Source organism: Camelus bactrianus, chromosome 27 (assembly GCF_048773025.1).
Source record: "Camelus bactrianus isolate YW-2024 breed Bactrian camel chromosome 27, ASM4877302v1, whole genome shotgun sequence".
NCBI lineage: Eukaryota > Metazoa > Chordata > Mammalia > Artiodactyla > Camelidae > Camelus > Camelus bactrianus.
This window is the reverse complement of record NC_133565.1, coordinates 15,786,327-15,808,532: the sequence shown is the minus strand read 5'-3', so window position 1 is coordinate 15,808,532 and position 22,206 is coordinate 15,786,327. Positions and strand designations below refer to the sequence as shown.

At 39.4% G+C, this 22,206-nt stretch overlaps 2 protein-coding genes across 7 annotated transcripts in view; one reads left to right on the top strand and one right to left on the bottom strand.

The window, feature by feature from the left end:
- Window positions 1-503: 503 nt before the first annotated feature.
- LINS1 (lines homolog 1) lies at window positions 504-17,678 on the bottom strand. 5 transcript variants are annotated; one of them, XM_074353974.1, is made up of 7 exons: window positions 17,548-17,657; window positions 7,499-7,989; window positions 7,303-7,392; window positions 6,321-6,426; window positions 5,296-5,886; window positions 3,962-4,133; window positions 508-2,179 (listed from the first exon to the last, which is right to left on the bottom strand). In XM_074353974.1, the coding sequence occupies exons 2-7, from the start codon at window positions 7,880-7,882 to the stop codon at window positions 1,255-1,257; spliced, it is 2,268 nt and encodes a 755-aa protein (XP_074210075.1). In that variant the 5' UTR covers window positions 7,883-7,989; window positions 17,548-17,657; the 3' UTR covers window positions 508-1,254. The 5 variants fall into 5 exon arrangements, with proteins under 5 accessions (XP_074210077.1, XP_074210075.1, XP_074210076.1 ...); XM_074353972.1 differs by having other exon boundaries at window positions 511-2,179; window positions 6,321-6,462; XM_074353973.1 differs by having other exon boundaries at window positions 512-2,179; window positions 6,321-6,462; window positions 7,499-7,984; window positions 17,548-17,678.
- Window positions 17,679-17,922: 244 nt separating this feature from the next.
- Window positions 17,923-22,206, top strand: part of ASB7 (ankyrin repeat and SOCS box containing 7) — a 47,840-nt gene continuing 43,556 nt past the window's right edge. Inside the window, exons 1-2 of one of the 2 annotated variants that reach the window (XM_074353926.1) lie at window positions 17,923-18,405; window positions 18,629-18,722. The gene's annotated coding sequence lies outside the window, so the exon portion shown is untranslated. Of the gene's footprint in view, window positions 18,459-18,628; window positions 18,723-22,206 lie in introns of both variants that reach the window. The other variant, XM_010962897.3, reaches the window with a different exon arrangement.

Sequence of the window (22,206 nt, the reverse complement as noted above, 5' to 3'; positions counted from 1 at the left end):
CTACAGTATAATTGCTTTCAAATTTGGAGTCAATCCTTCGAAACTCTTTCACTGCTTTGTCAACTAGGTTTATGTAATATTCTTAATCCTCTGTTGTCGTTCAGCAATCTTCACAGCATCTTAGAACTGGGAGTAGAATTAATCTCGAGAAACCACTTTCTTTGCTCAGCTGTAAGAAGCAACTCCTTATCCATTAAAGTTTTATATTTATAACAAATATAATAATGAAAAACATTTGAAATACTGCAATTACCCAACTGACACAGAGACACAAAGTGAGCAAAAGCTGTTGGAAAAATGGCACCAATAGACCCGGGGACACAGGATTGCCACAAACCTTCAGTCTGTTAAAAAAAAAAATGAAGTACCTGCAGAGCACAATAAAGAGAGGTACACCTGTAATCACATTGAAACTTCAATTTACTGCCTCCCCTCAAAAAGACAGAATGTAATTATCTGTATCACAATATTAAATAGGAAAATTGCCCATTAAAAAATCTTTTTAAAGGAGACTCATGTCCATAGGCTACACACATACATATACATAGAGCTAATCATCTCTCTTTTAAAAACTGCTAAGATTTTAAGGTTTTTATGTTATCACATTACACCTAAATATCTGTACTGGCTTAAACAGTGTCCCTCCCCAAATTCATGTCTTCCCAGAACCTGTGAATGTGACCTTATTTGGACATAGGGTCCTTGCTGATATAATTAAGCTGAGGTCATCCTGGATGAGAGCGGGCCCCCATCCAATGACTGACATCTTTGTAAGAGGGAAACTGGATACAGGTAGACACACAGGGGAAATGTCACAAGACAATGGAGAAAGGTTAGAGTGATGCACGTACCAGTCAAGGAATACCAAGGCTTGCCAGCAATGGCCAGAAGCTAGGAGGAGGCAGGGAAGACTTCTCCCTAGTGTCCCATGGCTCTGCTGACGTCTTGATTTTGAACTTTTAGCCTCCAGAACTGTGAGAGAATAAATTTCTGTTGTTTTATGCCACCAAGTTCAAGGTAATTGGTAACAGCAGCCCTAGAAAACGGATACAATAACCATCCCACATTTGTGTAAGTTTGAACTACCATGAATTTCTAGTGCTGCACAACTGTATCAGGTGATTTGCCATCTGATTTATCTTTTTTAGCCACTAGGCTACTTTTAAAAGGCAAAAAAGACATGATTTAGAAAACCCTTCTTTTGAGGTTTTTTTTTTTTTTAATAACTATTGTCTCATTAAGGCACAATTTATATTAGGGAAAGACAGTTTGTGGAAATAAAATGCCACTGTTGTACAAAGGGTTCAAACTTTTATTATATATTGCCTCGACATGTTTTAACAACTTCAAAAGCGCTGTCGGATTATACGGGAACAGATTTTTCTTCTGTAAACGGTAAATGGCACCTCGAAGCTCTTCAAAGCACTTTACTGTCCTGTAACATATTCCTACTTGAGAGGCAGTGCTATCTGAGGCTAGGTCACAATCCACAGAGAAGGGAGTGTTGGATTCTTTAGGAACCAGAGGCCGTGACTGAGGCTTCAGGCTAAGTTCTTTTTCACCCCTACTTGTCCCAATTCTGTCCTGAATTTTCTTCACTGCTTCTTGGTGGAAAGATGTCAGTCTACTGTTTGCTAAACGCTGGTTTGTGGATTCTTCTTCAGAATCATCAGAGCTGTCATAATCTACCAGACTTGGAGAAGCTCTGCAGGGAGACAGACTATTAGCCGGGAGTGTGGTGTAAGCTTCCTTGGACAACACGATCTGGTTCAGTGGTTCTGAAGAAGCATCGGAAGCATGGCAGACGCAAGCATGAGCATTTCTGTGATGACTAAGAACAGCCAAAGGACCAGGTTCTGTCCAGTTGCTGCTACTGTCTTGGACAAGTGAAGAGATACAACAATAAATATTTACGCTATCTTTAGATTCAGTTACATCAAAGTACTTGCAAACAGTGAAAAAATGATCCCAGTCCTTTTGCAATAATTTTAAATATCTAACAAAATATTCAAGAAAACATGTTTCTGATGAAATCAAAAAATCAAGAAGAACTGTAGAGTCAAATACTATAGTTTTCAATAAGAATAAGAAAATACAGTGTGGATTGTAGCCATTTTCATGCGTGTGATGGTTCCACATTTCTTTTTCTTGGGTCAAGCTTTCAGTAGCTTCACATTTCCTGAAAACAAAGATAGTGGAGACCCTAGATTAATGACTCTTTACAAAAATAATAGTTTTGACAGATACAATTCACGTGCCAGAAATTCTCTTATCAGATTACTTTTTAATCCATGCATTATTTTAAAAAGAAAAACATTTTCAAACCAACCTCTTTCTCCACAAACTCTATATAAATCTGATTCAATAAAATAAACAAAACCCATTGACTTTGGTAGCTCTAGTTTTTTCTGCCCAACGAAGTCCTCTGTCTGCCTCCTGACATCGGAGTTCCTTGTTCCTCCAGTGACTAATTCCACGTGGTAAGGTGGGTCTAGAGCCTGGCCTCTTCCCTTAACTTCCACACTCTCCTCCCCAGGGGTGGGCACAGGACCCAGACTGACCAATCTATGACCCGAGCGAGCTAATCAGACCTTGCCTGGGACTTCTGCTGGCGCTATTAAAGAACATAACCGTAAGGCTGCTGGAGGCCTGGCACTGGCTGGTGGCCCTGCCTGAGAATGAATTCAGAGCTGTGACATAGAAACAAAGCGACATAACCAACGACATGAGTTGAATCCCTGTATATACAGTATACCTGATGCCAACCTGACCCCTTAGAAATCCCAATTAAGAGTCAATAAATTTCTTTCTTTTTTTTTTCACTTTGACTAGTTTATGTTGGTTTCTACCATTTACAACCAGCCACTCTTAACTACTACAGTAACATTAGGAAAAATACATTTGACATGAGCACGTGCACACTAAACTGGAGTCAAGAAAGTTAGGAATTCACATACAAAGTGAATTTAGTTCAGAGGCTTCCTCTTTCCCGAGGAGTAAGAAGTCAGCTGTGAGCACAACTAAGATATATTCTAGCAGCTATGTGCATTCAGACTGAATTTGTCTTTGACCGTTTCTGAGCCTAATTCAAATCACATGCAGGAATTCTGTGTTCTTGATTAGGTCCTTTTGAAAATTGGCCCCAAATACTTACAGTCTGAAAGCAGCCACTGCCAGCAGTGTCATAACACAAGTAAGAACTGGCAGCACAGTGCTGCCCCGACGACCATTAGTAAGAACTCCCTGTCTCCAAAGCCAAGAAAGAAGTGGAAATAAAGCAAACACTCTAAGGTTTTAATAAAGCAGAAGCAGAAATGGTGTAAAAGGTCATCAGTTATTAACTTCATAACCAATTACAGATATTTGCCACAAGAAGATATGACCCAAGTGCAGCTGTTTTAATAAAACCGAAATAGGATCAGCATGAAATGCCATCAGCAGTGTAACTTCATAATCAATTTCAGTTATCCGCCTCAAGATGGTATCAGTCCCAGTTCAACCGTGTATTAAAATGAAAATCTAGCACGGCTTCTTTGATTACTTCCAAGTTTGTACTCACCTTCACAAAGGCAAAAATCACCTTATAGAAGTTCAACATAGAAAAGTTAGTGTTAGAGGTGAAAAGAGTTCTTAAACGTCAATGAAATTAAGATTTAGACAAGTGCATTAACAAAGATGGAGACGCAACCGGAACCCACGTTGACTAAACCCAGTCTAGCTCTGCTCCGTAGATCTGCCTACCTAGCCAAGTCTTCACAATTATGAGAACGCAAATGTAATCTCATTTTCATGTAGGGCAGGGTTAAAGCACGGAATTGGAACTTAAAAGGAAACCACAAGATGGTTAGGGATTTTTTTCTCCCCTAATGATGGAAAGTAAATAGTAGGTCCAGCGCATTATTAAAAATGTTTTCTGCTTTCTTGGCACGTGGTTAGTACAATTACTTTAAAATACACGAACCTGGTCAGCTTTAGGTAGATGCCTAGCAATGCTTTGGCAGCCTCCAGCATGTCATCGTCTTGCTCTACGAAGACCCTAGATAACCACTCACAAAGATTGTGTGACTGCAGAGAGGGCTGAAGGTGACGCTTTAAGAAGGTCAGCAACTCAGACATAAACCTCTGTAAATCAACTTCAAAAAAAAAATGCAAATTTCAAAGAGCAGGTAAGGGTTTACGAATGCATTAATAACTTGCCTATATATAAATTTCTAATATCTAAAGTCCTTCAAAATGCATTATGATTTACATTTTCAAAAAGTTTGTGAGTCAGGGATTATCTCTGAGTTTAGAGAAAAAAATGACTCAGTCAGTAGGATACAGTTAAAATGTATATAGCCAGACCATCTATGTACCACACCGCCAAATACTAATTATCTCCGAGAAATAAAAGTTACATGAATGTTTGCCAAAAGCATATAAATGAGTAGCAGACAACAGAAATCACTTCACTGGATGTCAACGTGTCTGTTACGAGAGGCAACAATGCTACCAACAAAACAATGTGCTTTCCAAATAACAGAAAAAAAGGTTTTTGTTTGTTTAAAGCATTAAAAGAAAGCACTACTATTAAGCACAAAAATCAAAAAGGTTTCAAGGAGTTTTAACTGCAGTTTAAAACTCTTGAATCATATACCACATGCCATCTAGTGTTGTAAATTATAACTGCACAGAAGTGTATCTTGTATGTAATTATTATGAGCTAAATCTTATCCAAAGCGATTCAGGGAAGTCACTGCTTACAATTCAAACTTTTCACTGAAACTATATGCTGCTTGTTTAGAGACCTCTACTATTCATTTTTCTCAAATGAAACGGAGGACGTGTCTTCCCCAACACCTACACTGAACGTCCCACTTTAAACAGCTATCTTTGGACTTTAAGTTAATATCCTGGAAATTTTATGCAACAATTTTTTCATCAATGTAACTTCTCACATATTAGTTTCAATTCCTAATTATCAATTACTATACTACAAATATCTTAATATGAATAGACTTACATTGCTTACTTTGAAGTGACTCAACGCCACCTTTTCTTTTAAACGAAGTCTTTCACTGTGCTAGGCAAATTCAGCTTAGCCCACAAAACTGAAACTTTTTCCCTTATGGGTAATTCTAGTTTTCTCTCTCTCTCTTTTTTTGTTTTTGGAAGAAAATTTGGTAAATTACAACTAGAACAACATATAGCTAAAATTAGTGGAATTATAGTCCTGAGATTTGTTAACTGTGAATAAATACACTTCAGTACATAATTGCCTATTACTTTGCATACAAAAGGAGTTCAGAGCATTACCTTTCATTTCGTCTGCTGAAGCACAATTTTGAAACTTGATTTCTAAGGATCTAATGATAAGTAAACTTGCTGCTCTGAGGATCACATAATCTGGACCAGGGACATGCTCCCAACCAGGCTGAACTTCATCGCCTCCAAAGTGGGAAGGTTTTCCATGGACAGACAATGTCCTCAACAAGCCCAAATCCACAGCTTGCAAAACAGCGTCAGCTAAAGCCAACATGTCCACATCTAAGTGATCATCTGGCGGCATTAAGGCAGGGACAGACCCCCGACAAAGGTCTTCACCCACTTTGCAGAGAAGGCACTTTTTGATAAATATGATGAACTTCCTTTTGACAAAAGCCTGAACAGGCCAGGAGATAACGTCTAACACACAAGAAGGCTTCAAAAATAAAATCCTCTGGCAAGTGAAATGTAACTTCAGGTGGATTCTGGAGGCGATAAGAAGTTCAAGCAATTCCAGGAAACATATCAAGCTGTTCACGATTTTAGAAAAATCTTGGTGGTTTTCAAAATGCTGAGAAAACAAGGAATTGTAAAAGACTTCAAAAATGGTGTTAAAAGGAGTCAGGAACTGCTTTAAAATTTCTGCAATTATAAAAATAGTAGTTATAAGCAACAGGAAAAACAAGTCTTAAAGCATAATTTTACAATTCGAGTTTTGTAATTATTATCACTTTATAAGATGAAAAAATGGATTTGACTTATTTACCTCTAAAATGAACAAATGAAGATACACAAACTAACAGCTAATAACCATGGTTAATGCCCATTTTACAAATATTAATATCATCAGATGATGCAAAGTATATATAAAAGTGAAAAGCTTTTAATTTCAATTTTTAATAATAATGAAGTTTAATTTTTTTTCTTTTAAAAAGGTATTCTCAATCAAAAAATAGTTTTCCATGCTTATGGATGGATCAGATGTTATAAAATAAATTTTATTCTTCATTATATAAATAGAATGCTCCTTGTGAACACGATAATGACAGCTGTTTATGGGGGAACATAATTCATACCTGTTTTTTGTGAACACGTATCTTTTAAGATTTCTTTCATTACAATGGTAAGAGTTGAGAGGCAATACAATGCTTTATCTCTTTCAGGATATTCAGAAAGATTTTTCTGGCAAAAAGCAATCCAGGAATTACTTAATGTTATCTACAAGTGAGAAAAGATTTAAAAGTAGTAAGCTATATACAATAAATTTTCTTTACAGTTACAAATTACCTATTATATACAACCCTATAGAACCCTGTTAAATCTTGTGCAAAAAAAAAGTGAAAATATTTGGTAAAACAAGGACACAAATATCCTAATAATTAAGTCAAAATATTCAATATGGCATACAAATAAAAGATCAAAAGAAAACATGAAGATATTAGCAGTGGTTATCTCTTAGGTGGCTGGAATGATGTCTAAAATTTTTATTTTGGTCTTTATACATTTTGTCTGTTTCCAAATTTTCTACTGCAAATATCACCTTTTTGTATTCTGGAAAAAAGTTATTTTAAGAAAGGAACAAGCACTGATGGCTAAAAGAAGTCAGTAAATGCTTAGATTTGCTTATTAACTAATTCAGAGATAAGAGAAAAATCTGATAATTTGTTCACATTTTTTTTCATTATGCTGAAGACCATTCTTAGAATCTGTTTCTATTAAACCTGTGAAAATGGTCTTAGTCTCAAGCAGGGGTTCCTAAAACTTTTTTGGAGGGGAGGAAGGAGACCTACCTTCTCCTTTGAGAATCTGAAGAAAGTTATGGACTCTGACTTGAAACCCATCTTTTGGGTTAAGAATGTGATTTTGTAATGATTTACAACATATTTAATTAAGTCTTTAACTCTTGATAGAATTCACCATCACATTATTCCATTCTTATACTTCAGTGAATTTACATGTCATTATGTGAACAAACATTTTATTGATAAAAAACTGAATGCCACAGAGCAATTTTAAATAAACTATAAAAGAAATAATAACATAATTTGATTATCTTACCTTTTCTCTCAATTGGAAATACAGAAGTAGTGCAAGGCACTTTGCAGCCATGTGAGACAACAATTTATCCAAGTTTTGGAACATACAGGTCTACAGGAAAACAAATAAATTTACCCCCTGTTGCTGAATGTTTTAAAACTTTTATTTTAAAAATCTAGATCTTAAAAAAAAAAACCACAAAAACAAATGGGCTTACTAATTTAGAATCGATGTCAGATGATTTTAAAAGGATTTTAATTATATCTCTGTATTTCTCCTTTGCATGGAATTCAGTTTCAACAGACAATGTTCTGGTTATCATTACTTTGATCACTGTTAACTGAAGGAGCATTACTTCTCGGGTACTGCTCATCTGAGAGTGTCTCTTCAAACACACAGGTGCTACGGAAACGGTAGCCAAATGGACAGAGGATGGCCGATGCACACCCTCGACATCAAGGTTGTCTGAGCAGTCTGAACAGTCTTGATCTGAAAATGCCAGGCTGAGATAAAAGACGTAATCATGGCTGTCATTTTCAAGTGTGGCGCCAAGAAGTATCTTCCTGTATAATTGCTCTAAAATGTCAAGGAAAGCTTTCATTTTGATGGCCGAAATACATCTTATGAGAAGGCTGACAACTTCAAACTGCAAATATTAATCTTAGAAAAGCGATGAACCTCTAAGCCGTTTCTTCAGTAAAACCTAAACTAGGAAAAATAATTTTAAAGTGATTAAGTGTTATCATATTACAAGGGAAAGGCATTTGTTTCCACTTAATCATTTAGTCTCAAGTTAAGGGTAATACTGATTGCTTAATTTCTAAAATGGGAAACTGGTAATAACATTACTTCAAAACCATAAAAACAAAATTATGCTCTTCCTATAGATTTAAGACCATAGTTATTTTTAATTTTATCACAACAAAGACTTCAGCTTTCCTCCAACATTTTTCAATGGGCTGTCACGGTTTCTCAACCTTGGCACTATTAACGGTAGGAACTGGGTACTTGTGCTGCGGGGAGCTGTCTGGTGCCCTGTAGTAAGTTCTGTAGCATTCCCGGCCTCTACCCATTAGATGCCAGTAGCACCCCCTGGGGGGCTAAATCATCCAGGTTGAGAACCACTGGGCTAATAACTCAAATTCGTTAACTTTCACTTTCAACTTACATATGAAAGCCTAAAGTTAGCTTGTTATGGTCAAACTATTATGGCTATTGCTGGATTAATCCCAATTTTAAATTATATGATAACATAAAGAAACCTTGGTCATCATTTATAACATAAAATAAAACAATTTTAGATGCCATCCCAAGGGGAAAAAAACCCAACAAAACAAGATATTAAGCAAAAGCAATCCAAACATGAGCAAACTGTATTTGAAACTGGATTTAAACTTAGACATTCTCGTTGCCTCAGATTCCTTTGACCTGATGGAGACCGGAAAGAGTGGGGAGAAAGGAAAGGACATGTAGGGCCAGACATGGCCTTTAAAGCAGAGAATATGGGCAATCAACTGACAGGTGATTATTAGACGAAGCACGTAGTTACTGCAGAGCAAGCATGGCTAGGAAACATTTAAGATTTTGGCCCAAGCCAAAGAAATTATTGCATGCCCTTTTACTGGAATACTGGAACCTCTGGAAATGGTATGATCCTATAGGGCTAGCTCCTTTCACTGCCTTTGAGACTTCTGGAAATTGTAGGTAGACTGACAGCAATGCAAATAATCCTTGTCTACGGACATGTAAATAATTGTCTGGTGGAGGGGCAGCTCTCCCCGCAGTGGGAAGAAGCCAGTTTTGCTTCCATGTGTAAACTCATTTCAACATTCCTTTCTTTACTCTAAATTCATGGCGTCAATTTTTCCTTTAAAATGGTTGTGACATTTCTCTGGTTCTTTCATTGAGTTAAATAAAATGGTTGATACGTGTTCATTTTATATGGGTCATGATTCTGTCATCTTGAAAATTTATCCTTTAACAAAATCCACGGACTTCGCTCCTCCACTTTGATCCACTTTTAAATGCCCTGCCCATCTTAACCTCCTTCCTTCCTCACAGGAAGAGACCTTGGAGGGCTGTCACATCTACTCTAGGGCCCACTGGCCTGCCCTTGGTCTTCAAACCTCCTTCTTCACTGGTTTCCTCCCCTTGCTTAGCTTCTAAGGAATTTCAATTCCTGGTCACCCAAGACAAGACAAAGCTGCCCTGTTCTAGGTCTCTAATGCAGTGATAAACATTAAGAAATCTATAGATTTTAATTTAAAGTTCTAGATGAAACTTTTGTTAAGTTTTCACTGAATTCTGTTTTCAAAGTGTAGTGTGTACCTCATGTGATTAGTAAACATAAGTAAATATCGGTAACCTTGTTAAATTGACAGTGTTAAAATTTACCTAAGCCCTGTGCTCCCAGAAAGTGGCCGTGGGTAAGAAGAACTGCCCCTCTTGTGTCCCAAGAAAGGGCTGATCACATTCCCACAGAACACCTACCTTCACCCTTCCTCATCGACTCCCTAGTTTTATAAAACCCCACATCTTCTCCTTCTTTGAGAGGTTTCCCATGAATAAACATTTGCCCTGTTGCAATAGCTTGAATAAAACCATCTCGTTAATTGTCTGGTGTATTTCATCTGCCAGACATTAAAAATTAGTTTCATATCCTACTTCAAAGACTAATTTCATTGTATTTTACTGTATGTTTTAGTTATAATATTTCTTCCCAATTAAGACTATTGACATTTTTATATGTAAAATATTCCAACATTTTATTTTTAAACTAATCAGTAAACTCAACTAATTAGGTTTTAACTAATATATGATCAATTGAATTCATAATTTTCAGCCACAAATGGAATTATTTTTATTTCAAAGCTATAGCAATAAAAAAACTTCTAAAAATATTTCTATAAATCTTTTAAATCCTTAATTTTTACCACAAATGAGAATAAGACTGCTGTATTTCAACCATTCTCAACTTATAAAAAAGACCATTTCAAATGGTTCAATCATTTCAGCACATAAAACTAAACTGAAAGCTAATAAATAAATAAATAGATAAACAAGCAAGCATTTGGTGGGGGGATGGGCTGTTTTCTATCACTGTGGGACCCAAGTTCTTTGATAAGAGTGTTTGTGAGAAATCAGATTGAAAAGTTAGAAACTTTAAGATACAGAGATTCAAAACGATGCTTTATAGACAGAGAAAAAAAAAAGCATCAACTGGGGTCACAGATGCCAGTAAGATAACAAATGAAGACAACAGGTGCCAGCCCCGGATGGGCAAGTTCTCCCCTCCCCCTTTCCCCACGACCCAACATGCTCCAACGGGGGCGGTGCGAGGGCAGGAGAGGGTGCTGTTTTTCACAGTTCCAGGAACTGCTCTCTCTACTTACCTTCAAGCTAGAGCAGGTACTAGCAGTTACCAGCCCCCTAGGGTACACCATCCCTCTCTCAGGTCCTTAAAACAAATTTTAGCTGCCTCAGAATCACTTGAAAGGCATGTAAAGGCAGACGGCAGGCCTTACCCAAGAAGTTTTGGATACAGTAGTTCTGGGATGGGGCCCAATCACTTTTATTTCCAATAAGTTTCTGGGATACTGCTAAAACATTAAGCACACTGAAGACCCGGAGACCCTGCCTCATGTTTGTAAACTGTCCTCTTACTAAACTCTTGGCAGGACTCTGATAGAGGTCAGGGAATTTTATTTTAGCATGAAGAAAAAGCCTGACAATTAAGTTACAGATAGAAGACTTAAAATGTATGATGAAGGCAATACTTAAAAGTGTTTTTCTGTCGAAGCAGTATTCTGGTAAGAGCCTGGGACCTGGGATCTAGAGTCATGTGTCTCCGCCACATCAGGGTCACCATGGGGCAAGCCACCATCTAAGCCTCAGTCTCCTCCTATGTTCACGGGGCACAATGACTACCCAGCTCACAGGGCGCTGGGAGGGTTAAACTAAATGTGATTGTCTCTGTAATAACCCCTAGTGAACATCTGTCAGTATTCCTTATGCCCCAGATGGCCCTGTTAAACATGACAACGCATGGCAGGTTTGACTCCAGACGGCATACATACACCTCCATGTTCACTGCAGTATATTCACAATAGCCAAGATAAGGAAACAACCTAAGTGTCCATCAGTTGATGAATGCATAAAGAAAACATGGTATGTGTAATACATACATCTATAGATACACATCTCATCACTCAGCCATAAAAAAAGAATGACATTTTGCCATTTGCAGCAACATGGATGGACTTGGAGAGCATTATGCTAAGTGAAATAAGTCAGACAGAGAAAGACAACTATCATGTGATCTCAATGATATGTGGAATCTAAAAAACAAAACAAACCCAAAGAATGCATACATACAGAGAATGGACTGGTGCTTGCCAGAGGCAGGGTGTGGGGTGTGGGCAAAATGGGTGAAGATGGTCAAAAGGTATAATCATCCAATTATAAAACACTCATGGGGTGCCATGTACAGCATGGTAACTATAGTTATTAATACTGTATTGTACAGTATTACTAGCAACTAATAATACTATTAGCAACTTTCAAAGTTGCTAAGAGAGTGGATCTTAAAAATTCTCAGCACAAAAAAACTGTGTAACTATGTGTGGTGATGGATGTTAACTAGACTTACCGTGGTGACCATTTTGCAGTATATACAAATATTGAATCATTACGTTGTTCACCTGAAACTAACATAATGACTTTCTCTAGCGAGGTCAGGTCCTCCTGAGGTATTCCCAGTCTCCTCGCACCACTGCTCTGTCTTACAGAATGTGTCACAAACATACTTTCAATTATCTGTGCAATGATTTGTATGTCTCCTGCCTAGACTGTAATGCCATAGAGGTGTCTGGTTTATCACTTCTTCCCCAGCTTCCAGTCAGTGCCAGATACACAGTAGGTATTAATCAATATTTATTGAATGTGTTCGTGCCTGAATATTCTGTTTCAGTCAAGTTGTCAAGAGATTCATTAACTATTCATTTAGTGTCAATCAGTAGTGTGTGTGTCTAAAATAATCTTAAAATCAGTTCCAAAGTTAATTTTAATAGTTTTGAGCTCAAAAAGTATATAAATGCTGTGTAATTTTTAGCTTCTGAATTTTAAATTACAATAAAAATTTCATGTCAAAAAATTGTAAATATAGTAGTTTCCATAGCAGGGGCTGAGTTCTGAGCTCATTCAGTCTTTACTGTATTAGACCTCACCATGGGCTCAGTAGAAGCTGCACAGATCGAAGTCACAATTAAGTGCAAATTAAAACTACCCTTGAAGGGGGAAAAAAAATCCCTTAAATTAGCAGCTCAAGAGCTTCCTCTCTTTGAGCAACTTTTTTATTGGGACCATGGGGCCAAAGTCTAAAGTAGAATTTCTCTTTCCAGCCCCATCCCCCTTTCCTGCCAGGTACTGCAGACTAAAAGGCTAAAAGGCAGATGGTGTGCCTGTGTATCTGCTAGTCCTATTTACAGCATCCAGGTCCCTGATCCCCCCACAGTCCTAAAAAAGGAGCCTGCTGTCAGCCGGGGCATTAACTGCTCATTCTCTCCACCACCAGCACCATGTGCTTTAAGGACTGAGACATGGCCTCCTGGGCAATGATTCTTCTTTTTTTGGGGGGGGGGGGTCATTAGGTCTATTTATGTATTATTAGTTAAGTTTTTTGATTTTTTTTTAAATGAAGGTACCGGGAAATTGAACCCAGGACCTCGTGCATGGTAAGTATGTGCTCTACCATTTGAGCTGTACTCTACACCCCTCCCCACCAGGCAATGTTCTTGATTTCAGTCACACATTGAAATCAGTAGGGCACTAGGAAAAAGCCCTGAGCCCTGGGCACCAACTGAATCAGAGCTGCTGTCATGGGACTGGAGCATGTTTCCAACAGTAAAGTCCACTTCTGCTCAGGGAATGAACTCATTCCAGTTGAGTCAGGGTTTTATGAGCTAAAATACCATAAACATTGATCCTGAATTACTCCATTTCTGTGTTTCCATTGTGTGAATTTGATTATCACCTAAATGATTGGGAAATTAAGTATGTCTGGTGAAATCTAATCAATTTGAACTTGTTAAAAAATATTGTGCAATCTAAACCGCTTTGGAATCAATGAAAAGTGATAATTTAAGAATTATCCATTTTGATGGTGCCAATACAATATAGCAATTCAGAATTATCTAGTAGCATATTCTGTGAAAGTGTGGTAATACAATGTTCCCTGGTTGTAATATAATTATGTCTCTTAGTAATCTTAAAAATTGTTACAACTCGAACAAAGGATTTCAAGCGAAAAATAAATGGCCAGAGAAATGGAAGGGCTGGGAATTGGGACACAACTCAGTTACCAGATTCTTGCTAGGAATCTTGTAGACCTTCATGTCTTGGTTGACTCAGCATTTAGCAAACACACTATTCACTGAGGCTGCTGTTAGGCCTGAACATGTTCTCCATAAACTGCATAGTTTCTTTCTTTCACTCTTCCTGGAGTTCATAATTGCCTGTTTCTATAATCAGTACATATTATAAAACTGAATTTGTAAATTACATTCGTACTAATTAAACAGCACTTTCAATAGATTTTTTTTTACATCAGCGTCCCACTGCGAAGAAAATTAAAAGATCACTGGATTAGATGATTCCTAAGGCCTCCCTGCAATTTGAGAACCCAAGAGGACCAGAGAGGTCAGGTGGCAAATCCAGGTCCCCACGAAGGAGGCAGTAATAACTTTAGGCAGAATGTACAGATAAGTACAAGTATTGTTGGAACTTCATGATACATCTGAAAACAAAAAGAATGTGTGAAAATTAAGTGGTAGTTGTACTGGTTAAGGTATTATAAGTTATTTCTCAAGCTTTTTGTGATGTTATTTTGTTTTTATAATAAATCAGGAAGAAATCATGGCAGAACTGAAAGATCTAAAGTTGCTAATATAGAACACCATTTAATACCGTCTGAACACAACTGGTTTCTAATTGTAATCCAGCTATGTACTTTAAGGAGAGAGGGAAATTTGGAAATCTGAAATTGTGAAATATGATTGCTGAGAAGTACAATGGAATAAAAATAAAATAGTTGATTTTTTTTTAATTGGAACCTGTACATCCAAAAATATATGGCAGCCTTCAAAATAGTTTTTTTTTAGGAAGAATTACCTCCAAACAGAGTACCATTGTTCCAGACTCTTGTTGAAATCCCTTTGGAAACTGCTTGCAGAGTTTGGCATACATTCTTTTGAATATATAATAAGATACTATACTTTCTGGATGGATCTGGCTTAAAGAAACAGCCAGGAGTGATTAAAAACTTTTCTTGTATAATTTGCAGCCTGGCTCTTAAAAAAAACAAAACTTTTTTTTTTTTCTAGTCTAAGCAAATATTTATCAAGGATGTTCTTTTAAGAATTTGTATTTTCTGAAAAGCCTTACACAGAATAAGGGAAAGAAGTTATTAGAGCTCACCAGATGTGAATATTAATTAAATAACAATCCATACTATTTCAGTGCCTTCTCTATCATACAGGAGGGTTCTTACTTTAAAATATATCTTTTCACTCCCTCCTCCCCTAGCCCCCAGGAAGTTTTAAGTTTTTTTTGTAAAAGGGGCTTCTTACAACTTCATCAGCAGAATTGCTGGCCAAAGGGGCATATTCTTTAAAGGAAAAATGGGCACATGTTCACACAGATAACTGGGTGGTCCTTCCATTAAAAATATTCTTGCCTTTTTCTAAACGCACACCAATCCTTGACAAGTCAATTTCTCTTGGAGTTCCTTCTCCCGCTCTGTAGGTTCTTTCTCAGACACCCTGCTAGATCCTCTTTCTCCTACAGTCATCTCTGGGTATAAGACTGGTTCCAGGACCCCTCACATATCTATGGTTCCAGATCCCCTCACAAAATCTATGGATGCTCAAGTCTTTTGTATAAAGTGGTGTTGTATTTGCAAATAGCCTATGCACATCCTCCCCTATACTCTACATCACCTCTAGCTTAACATCTAATACAATGTAAATGCTATGCAAATAGTTGCTGGGCTAGCGGCAAATTCAAGTTTTGCTTTTTAGAAATTTCTGGAATTTTTTTCTTTTTACAAATATTTTTGATCTGAGGTTGGCTGAATCCATGGACATGGAGTCTGAGAACACAGAGAGCTGATTGTAGTCCCTTAAATGTTGGGACATGTCAGGGTACAGTCCTATATAGCCCCTCTCTCAGAGCAATTTCAAGGACTCTCAATGTCTTCAATTAATATCACCATGCTAACAACTCCAGAATTCACAGTCAGGGTCAAGCTCTCTTCTGTGTTCTGTACTCCAGTGTCTAAATGCCAGCAGAGAGCTCCATTTGGAGGTTCCACAGGCACCTTCAGCACAAATTCAACTCACTCTATGACCCCTCGAACTTGTTTTCTTCTACACTGTTCATTTCAATATACGGCACCTCTATCTCCTAGTCACCCAATCAAGAAACCTGGTTATCTTCCTGGACCCTTCCTCACCTCACTTCACCCCATCCTCACTGCCACTATTAGAGTTCCCCACTTCTACCCTGGACAACCCCAATGGGGTCCTTGCTGAGTGGTTGTTCTTGGCCCACTATACTCCCACTTCTGAAAAGCTTCTCCACTTTCCTTAGGATAAAGTCCAAACCCCTGAAAAGGGCTTAGCAGGCCCTTGGAGATCTGACTCTTGGGGTCTTCTCACCTCTATGCCCCACAAACTAAGCTCCAGGCTTTCTTCTGAGGTCCTCAGGAACTCTGTGCACTTTAGGGATTCCCAAGCTTTGCTCAGCCCTTTCCTTCTAAATCACACTCAACCCTTCCCACTCTCAGCCTTCAACTTGGAAATTTCCAGGCCTGGAATATCCAAGTCAGGGTTAGAGAGCCCTGCCAAGTGCTCCCTCAGCCTATAGCACAGTATCTATCTCACCGCGAAACTATTTTCTAATTTGGTCACAAGCTTCCCTGAGTAGGACTGAGCCCAGTTTCAGTACCTAAGCCAATAGGTGGCTCATATGAAAGGCACCAAAATAATCAGTGAATGATAATGTAAAAGAAAACATCAGGGAGTCAATTTAAAGTGTTTGCAGTGACCCCCATCTGCCACAAATTTTTCTTCATATGTGTTACTACATAAAAGCATTTGAAATGCCAAAATACATAATAACTTTATACAATTAGATAGGCCTTTACTTGAGGGCACTGGTAGTAGTCAAATGTCCAGTTTATTGGGCGACTTAGTTTAAAATAATGTCAACTCTTGCCTGGACTACTACAATAGTCTTCCACATTTGCAGTAACTCCTACTCCCAGCTACAGTCTTCGCCACTGAGTAGCCAGAGATCTTTTCAAAACACAAATAAGATACTATAACTTCCTAATCATGGCTACAATGTCCCGCAAGATCTGCAGTCTGCGGTCTGTCCTCCCCGCCCTCCAAATTCATTACCAGCCATTCTCCCTTACTCTGCTTGTCTACCTGGTCTTCCTCTTGGCAGTTCCAGCCAACAGCAAAGGTCATTCCAGCAACAGAGGCTTTGCATTTTTGACACTTTTGGTTGTCTCTGCCTGCAAAATCTCCCCCGACCCCCCCCCCCCACGTCTTGGCATGGCTGGCTCCTCCTCACTCAGATCGCTGCTCTAATGTCACTTCCTCACAGATCCTTCCTATCGAAAATAGCCATCACGTCCTAGTCAACTCGATCCCATTATTCTGCTTGCTTTTCCTTCTATAACCTATCCCTACCCGAAAAATCATTTTGTTTGTCAGCCTCCCTTTTTAAAAAGAAAGCTCCACGAGGGCAAGTGATAGCATCTGCTTTGCTCACCGTTGTCTCCCAAACAGCACAGTGTCCGTCCGCCAAATACTTGCTAAATGAAAAAACGCACTTAACACGCCCATATCCCATATTTTCCACTCTTTCCCCCTTCAATCGCAGGAATTCGTGAAGGTTGCTATCCTTGCAGGAAAGCCCTTGAAGCGTCACTGCCATCCCAAAGAGAGTCCTCTCGTCCATGCTAGGCGAGGTACGCCCAGCCTGGTAGCTAGCCGAGCCTCAGGGACCCAAAGACCAGCCAAGGAGCCGGCACTGGTCTGAAAAGCGCTGAGAAGGGGCGGCGGGACAAGGCGCCTCTCTCTTCGCTTTCTAGGGACTGTCGCCCCCCACCCCCCAGTCTTAAGTCTTAAGAGGACAGCCTCTCAGTCGGCCGCACACACGCCTCCCCCGCCGCCGAGGGTAGCGGCCGCTCCCAATTACCTGCCAGAGATGTGACTCCAGCCACACCACCTTCGCACCGCCATTCCAGCGAACACCGGCCCCTTCCCGGCCACCGTAGTTCACGGAAAGTACAAGGTGGTCCCTCCTCTCGCATGCGCAGACGTCCTATTCGGCGTATAGTGTCTCTTAGCAACCGCTACGAGTCCCTCCGCCGGGGGCGGAGCATCGGAGGCCACGGAGGCGGGGAAGTGAGTGAGGCCAATCGGAGACGAGTCCTAGCCTCGATCGGCCCGCCTCCTCTAACTGTCGCGAATGCGCAGGTAGCTTTACGGCAGGCAAGGGGTGGGGGCCGCTAGGGGTAAGGAAGAGAGAAGGAAGCAACCAACCAACCAAGTCGCCCCCACCCCCCCACCCCCACCCACCCCGGACCTGGTTTACGGCTCCGGTCTCAGGCTCCAGTGCGGCCGCTGATTGGCTGCTGAAGGCTTGGTCCCATCCCAGTGACCCCAAAGTGCTGGAGGGAGGGGGCGGGGGTGGCCCAGTGCAAAGTGCATCCCGAAAGCCCCCAGCCTGGAGCCTCGGCAGCTGGCACTTCGGACCCTGTATGACCTGAGACCTCACTGCCCCGAGACCTCCTGTGTTCCGCCGTAGCTGGGAGCCTCCGGCCCGGAGCGCGGCAGCCCCCCGCTCCGAGCCCTCAGACCCGGACTGCCCCCCCACCCAAGCCGGGACTTCCTCTCTGCACCCCTGCCCCGAGGCTGCCCGGCGGCCAGGACTGCCGCCTCCAGTCTCCTCGGCTGTCTGGGTGCTCGCCGGACTGGGGCCGTGAGGCACCGAGGAGGATCAGGAACACCCGTGTCCGGCCCTGCCTGGGCTGTTTCTTCAATGGAGAAGTTGGTGAGTGTGGAGGAGGAGGAAAGGAAGGAGAAAAGCAGCAGCTGAGCAGACAGGTAAAGTCAGTTACCTCCTCTGTGGGGAAGGGGGCTGGCCTGGGAGGGAGGAGAATCACTGCTTTTTCCTGCCTGCCCTTACCACTCTCTTCCTCTGCTCCCCCTTCCTCAGAGCCCCCTCCTTGCTCGCCCCCGGGGCACTGCACCACTCACTGATTTCTGATTTCCAGGTTGAGCTGGCTAGAGGAGAGGAGAGAACAGGAAGGGGTCTGCCCACTCACCAGAGAAGCAGGAGAGAGCCTCTGATCAGCACCCTCCATAGAGGTAATAAGGCAGCCCTCCCTTCCCCCATTGTTTATTCCTGGCCCCTTCTCATTAACCAGTGCTTTATTTTCTGGGTGATACCTGGGACTGCAACCCCAGTTTCCTAGCAAAAGCAAAAACACTGCCCGTGCCCCAGTCTTTAACATTTTAATAACTTCTCTACCCCAGAAACGTATTTTTCCCCTTTCTCTCTCTACAGTGTGTTTCCGTATTTTGCATTATCTTTTGGTACACTATACCATTTACCCAGCTCGGAGACTCTGAGACCTTTTGTAGCTCCCCTTGCCCCTCTTGGTCTCACAGGAATTTCTCAATTCCTTGTTAATTGCTTGTTAATTCTGAATGACTCTGCTCTTTAATTAAACCACAATTTTCTGTTTTCCTCTTATTCCTTCCTGTCACTTTTCCTCTACCTGTATCAGAAAATCTTTGGAGTTACTTACCTAACAAGGGGTTGGTAGGGGAAGGTAGAGCAATAGCTTGAAATTTATGAGTTTCAGAAAATAACATGACTTTTTCTTTCTAGTAAAAAGTGAATCTGTGTATCTTAGTAGTGTGAATGGTGTAAAGCAATACTCCCTCCTGAAGCACTTATGTATAATTAACTCTTTGGGTTTTGTGTGTTTCTGTGTGGCAGATGTTGATAGAATCTGAAACTGTTATAAAAAGATGAATCGTATTTGTTATACTTCAGTTTTCTAGAACTTATAAAACTTTACACAGTATCTTGTTAATCATTTGACACTCAGGAATTTAAAAACAAAAGAATGTTTTGTTGTGTTTCGAATCAAGGGTTTTATTTTTGCACTCTTCATAAGAGTTCTCATTTCAAAACCCCTACAGAGAATTTGTTAGATTGAAATTTAAGCATCTAATTCATGTGATCACACTTCTGCTGTATTTTGTTGCTGCATCTGCAAATGCGCCAAAGGTAAGTTTAGGACATTCGTGTAATTCCCAAAGAGGGGATATGATCAGGGAAATTATACGAGTTAATTCAGAAATTAGCCAAGTGAATAACTTCTCTCACATCCAATAACAGGAGTATAAAGTGACTTGTTAATCTCGGAGTTATTTTAATATCTCAGATTGTTTAGGGAATTTTAGGTACAAAGAAGTACTTAAAATAGCAGAAGTTGCTAGGAAATCATTGATTTATTCTGTTCCACTGGACTTTCTGCTTTTCAGAAGAAGACATTAATGTCTTTCCTGATTCTTCTAATTGTCAAGGCACAGCAAGATACTTTTAAGGGGCTCTGAGGGTTTGCATATTCTGGAGACCTGGAACTGGACACCAGAAGGAGAGTATTTGCTACTGAATGGGATTTAGAATCAGTATCTACCGATGACTGTTCTATGGTCCTAACGTTCAGGACACCCTTGTATGTGTATATAGGGTCCACTTCACTTCAGTAAAATCTAGGCGGGAGTCTGTAACATTAAAGGCAGTTTTCATTATTTAAATATGTGAATCACCAGAGAAATGCCTAATGATTACTTTAGGAGTTTTTTAAAAATGCTAAAAACTTGAGGTATGTTTTTAAGGTAAAAATGAATTATGTGTTTTCTACTCAGGCCTTCTCAGTTAAATATTTTTTTCTGCTTTCGATTGAACTCTAGCATGGTTTCATTTCTGAGGGGTATTATCACCTGTGCTGAGTTGACTATATAAGGTAGAGGACCCTGCTTTTCTCTGGTTTCCAGTCAGTTTATTCTCATTAGCTAAATAATATTTCATTGATCTCCTCAACTTTTAATGGTTTTTCTAAGATTAGGGAATATAATTTATATATACATATATAAATTTTCAGCATCTGCTCCTAATATTAGCATGATTGAGAGTATTTGGTCAGGATTATGCCAAACATTTAAAATATTTCATTTGAGTACTTTGTTACCAACGTGGCCAGTTAGGTAGTTTATCTTTTTCAGCCTGGTGGTTAACTTTGTGTTCATTCTATTGCCAGTCACATGATTTTGCAAGGAAAAAAAAATCAAAAGACACTTGATTAATTTGATAACCAAAGAAGATTTATAATTACATAGGGAGAATCACTTTCTGCTTTTTTGGAAGATATTCACCAATGCACTTTGAGTATGCTTTAGCCAATACTTACATTGTTCATACTGTCCTTGAAAAGTCTAAAGTCAGGTAAAGTTTCTATAAGCATATCTAATACCTGACTTTCAGCCTTTCATTTCATTCTCAACTGAAGGTGTGCCCTACGCAGAATGCTTGTCTCCTTTTTTACGAACTTTCTAGGTACTACCATGAGGCTGCTATGCCAGACCTGGGTTAATAAGGTTGACAAGACTTCATCATTTATAATAGCTGTCATTTAAGCTGTGAGGGGGGTCTGGGTAAGTGAATTATAAAATTTCCTCTGTTGCCTTGTCCACATTTCATGATCTAAATTGTTGATCTTTCTGCTGGAATTTAGGAGACTTATAGATAAACTGTGCATGCTAATAAATCCTTGTGTTATACAAAGGCCCAGGAATTGGGAGGAAATAGAAATACCCTTACTTGTTTTGGAATATAAACACTATGCTGCTGTGTTGAGTGATACTTAAATAACACTTTATTTTGGGTTCCAGGCTCTTGGGCATACAAGTAGACCTCGTCAACATGCATCTCCGCCATGTTGCACGCTTCGGGCATTGTAGTCTTTCTGCATCCATCTTCCCTCTTAGGACTTGTGAGCTATTGGTGTTTTTTTTATTTTTTTTTCCTCAGAGCCAGTCTCCTTGGAGTTGCTGCTTGTATTTCCTTTCCAGCCTATATTTCTATTTACTCTGCAAGGAAATGCTTATTTCTTTTTTTGAGTAGCAAGCTGTTACCTTGTTTTTAGTTTGTGTGAAATCTGAAAGCACAGTTCTAATTTGTGTCACTTAATCAAAAAAAGTGTGGACTTTTAGTAAAAATAATATGCAAAAAGCCATTGATGACTAATCGTTTATGCCAAAGGAAACTGGGGACATGTGGGCAAATTTGGTGAAAGTTACATAATGTTAGACAGATCTTAAATATATTTTGTCTTATAACTATTTTATTCTTTATTCTTTGGATATAGATTTCTTTTGATTATGTGAAGCAAGAAGCTTTGGTTTTTAACTTAGTGAGGTTCACTTGGCATCTGCTTGAAAATTAGATGACAACATTTTAACTCCTAAATTGATAGTTTCTAATATGGTCAACAGTATCAAAGCTCGGAGACCTAGGTTGTTTTCTTTTGAACCCATGTGAAGTAGGAAAGGTGACTTCCTGAAATTTAAATACATGGTTAACGTTAGGCAGGAAAATCTTATATTAAGAGTGATATGCACTGGGGAAGCAGCTCATTTTAAGATACAGTTTTGAAATCTTCCTTGTTAGTATGTTATTTTTTTCTTTTTTCTGACTGTGAAACCTAGAATGGAATTTCTAAAGATTGCACCCTCAGAGTTTTAGTCATTCTGAGTCAATTTACACATATTGCACATT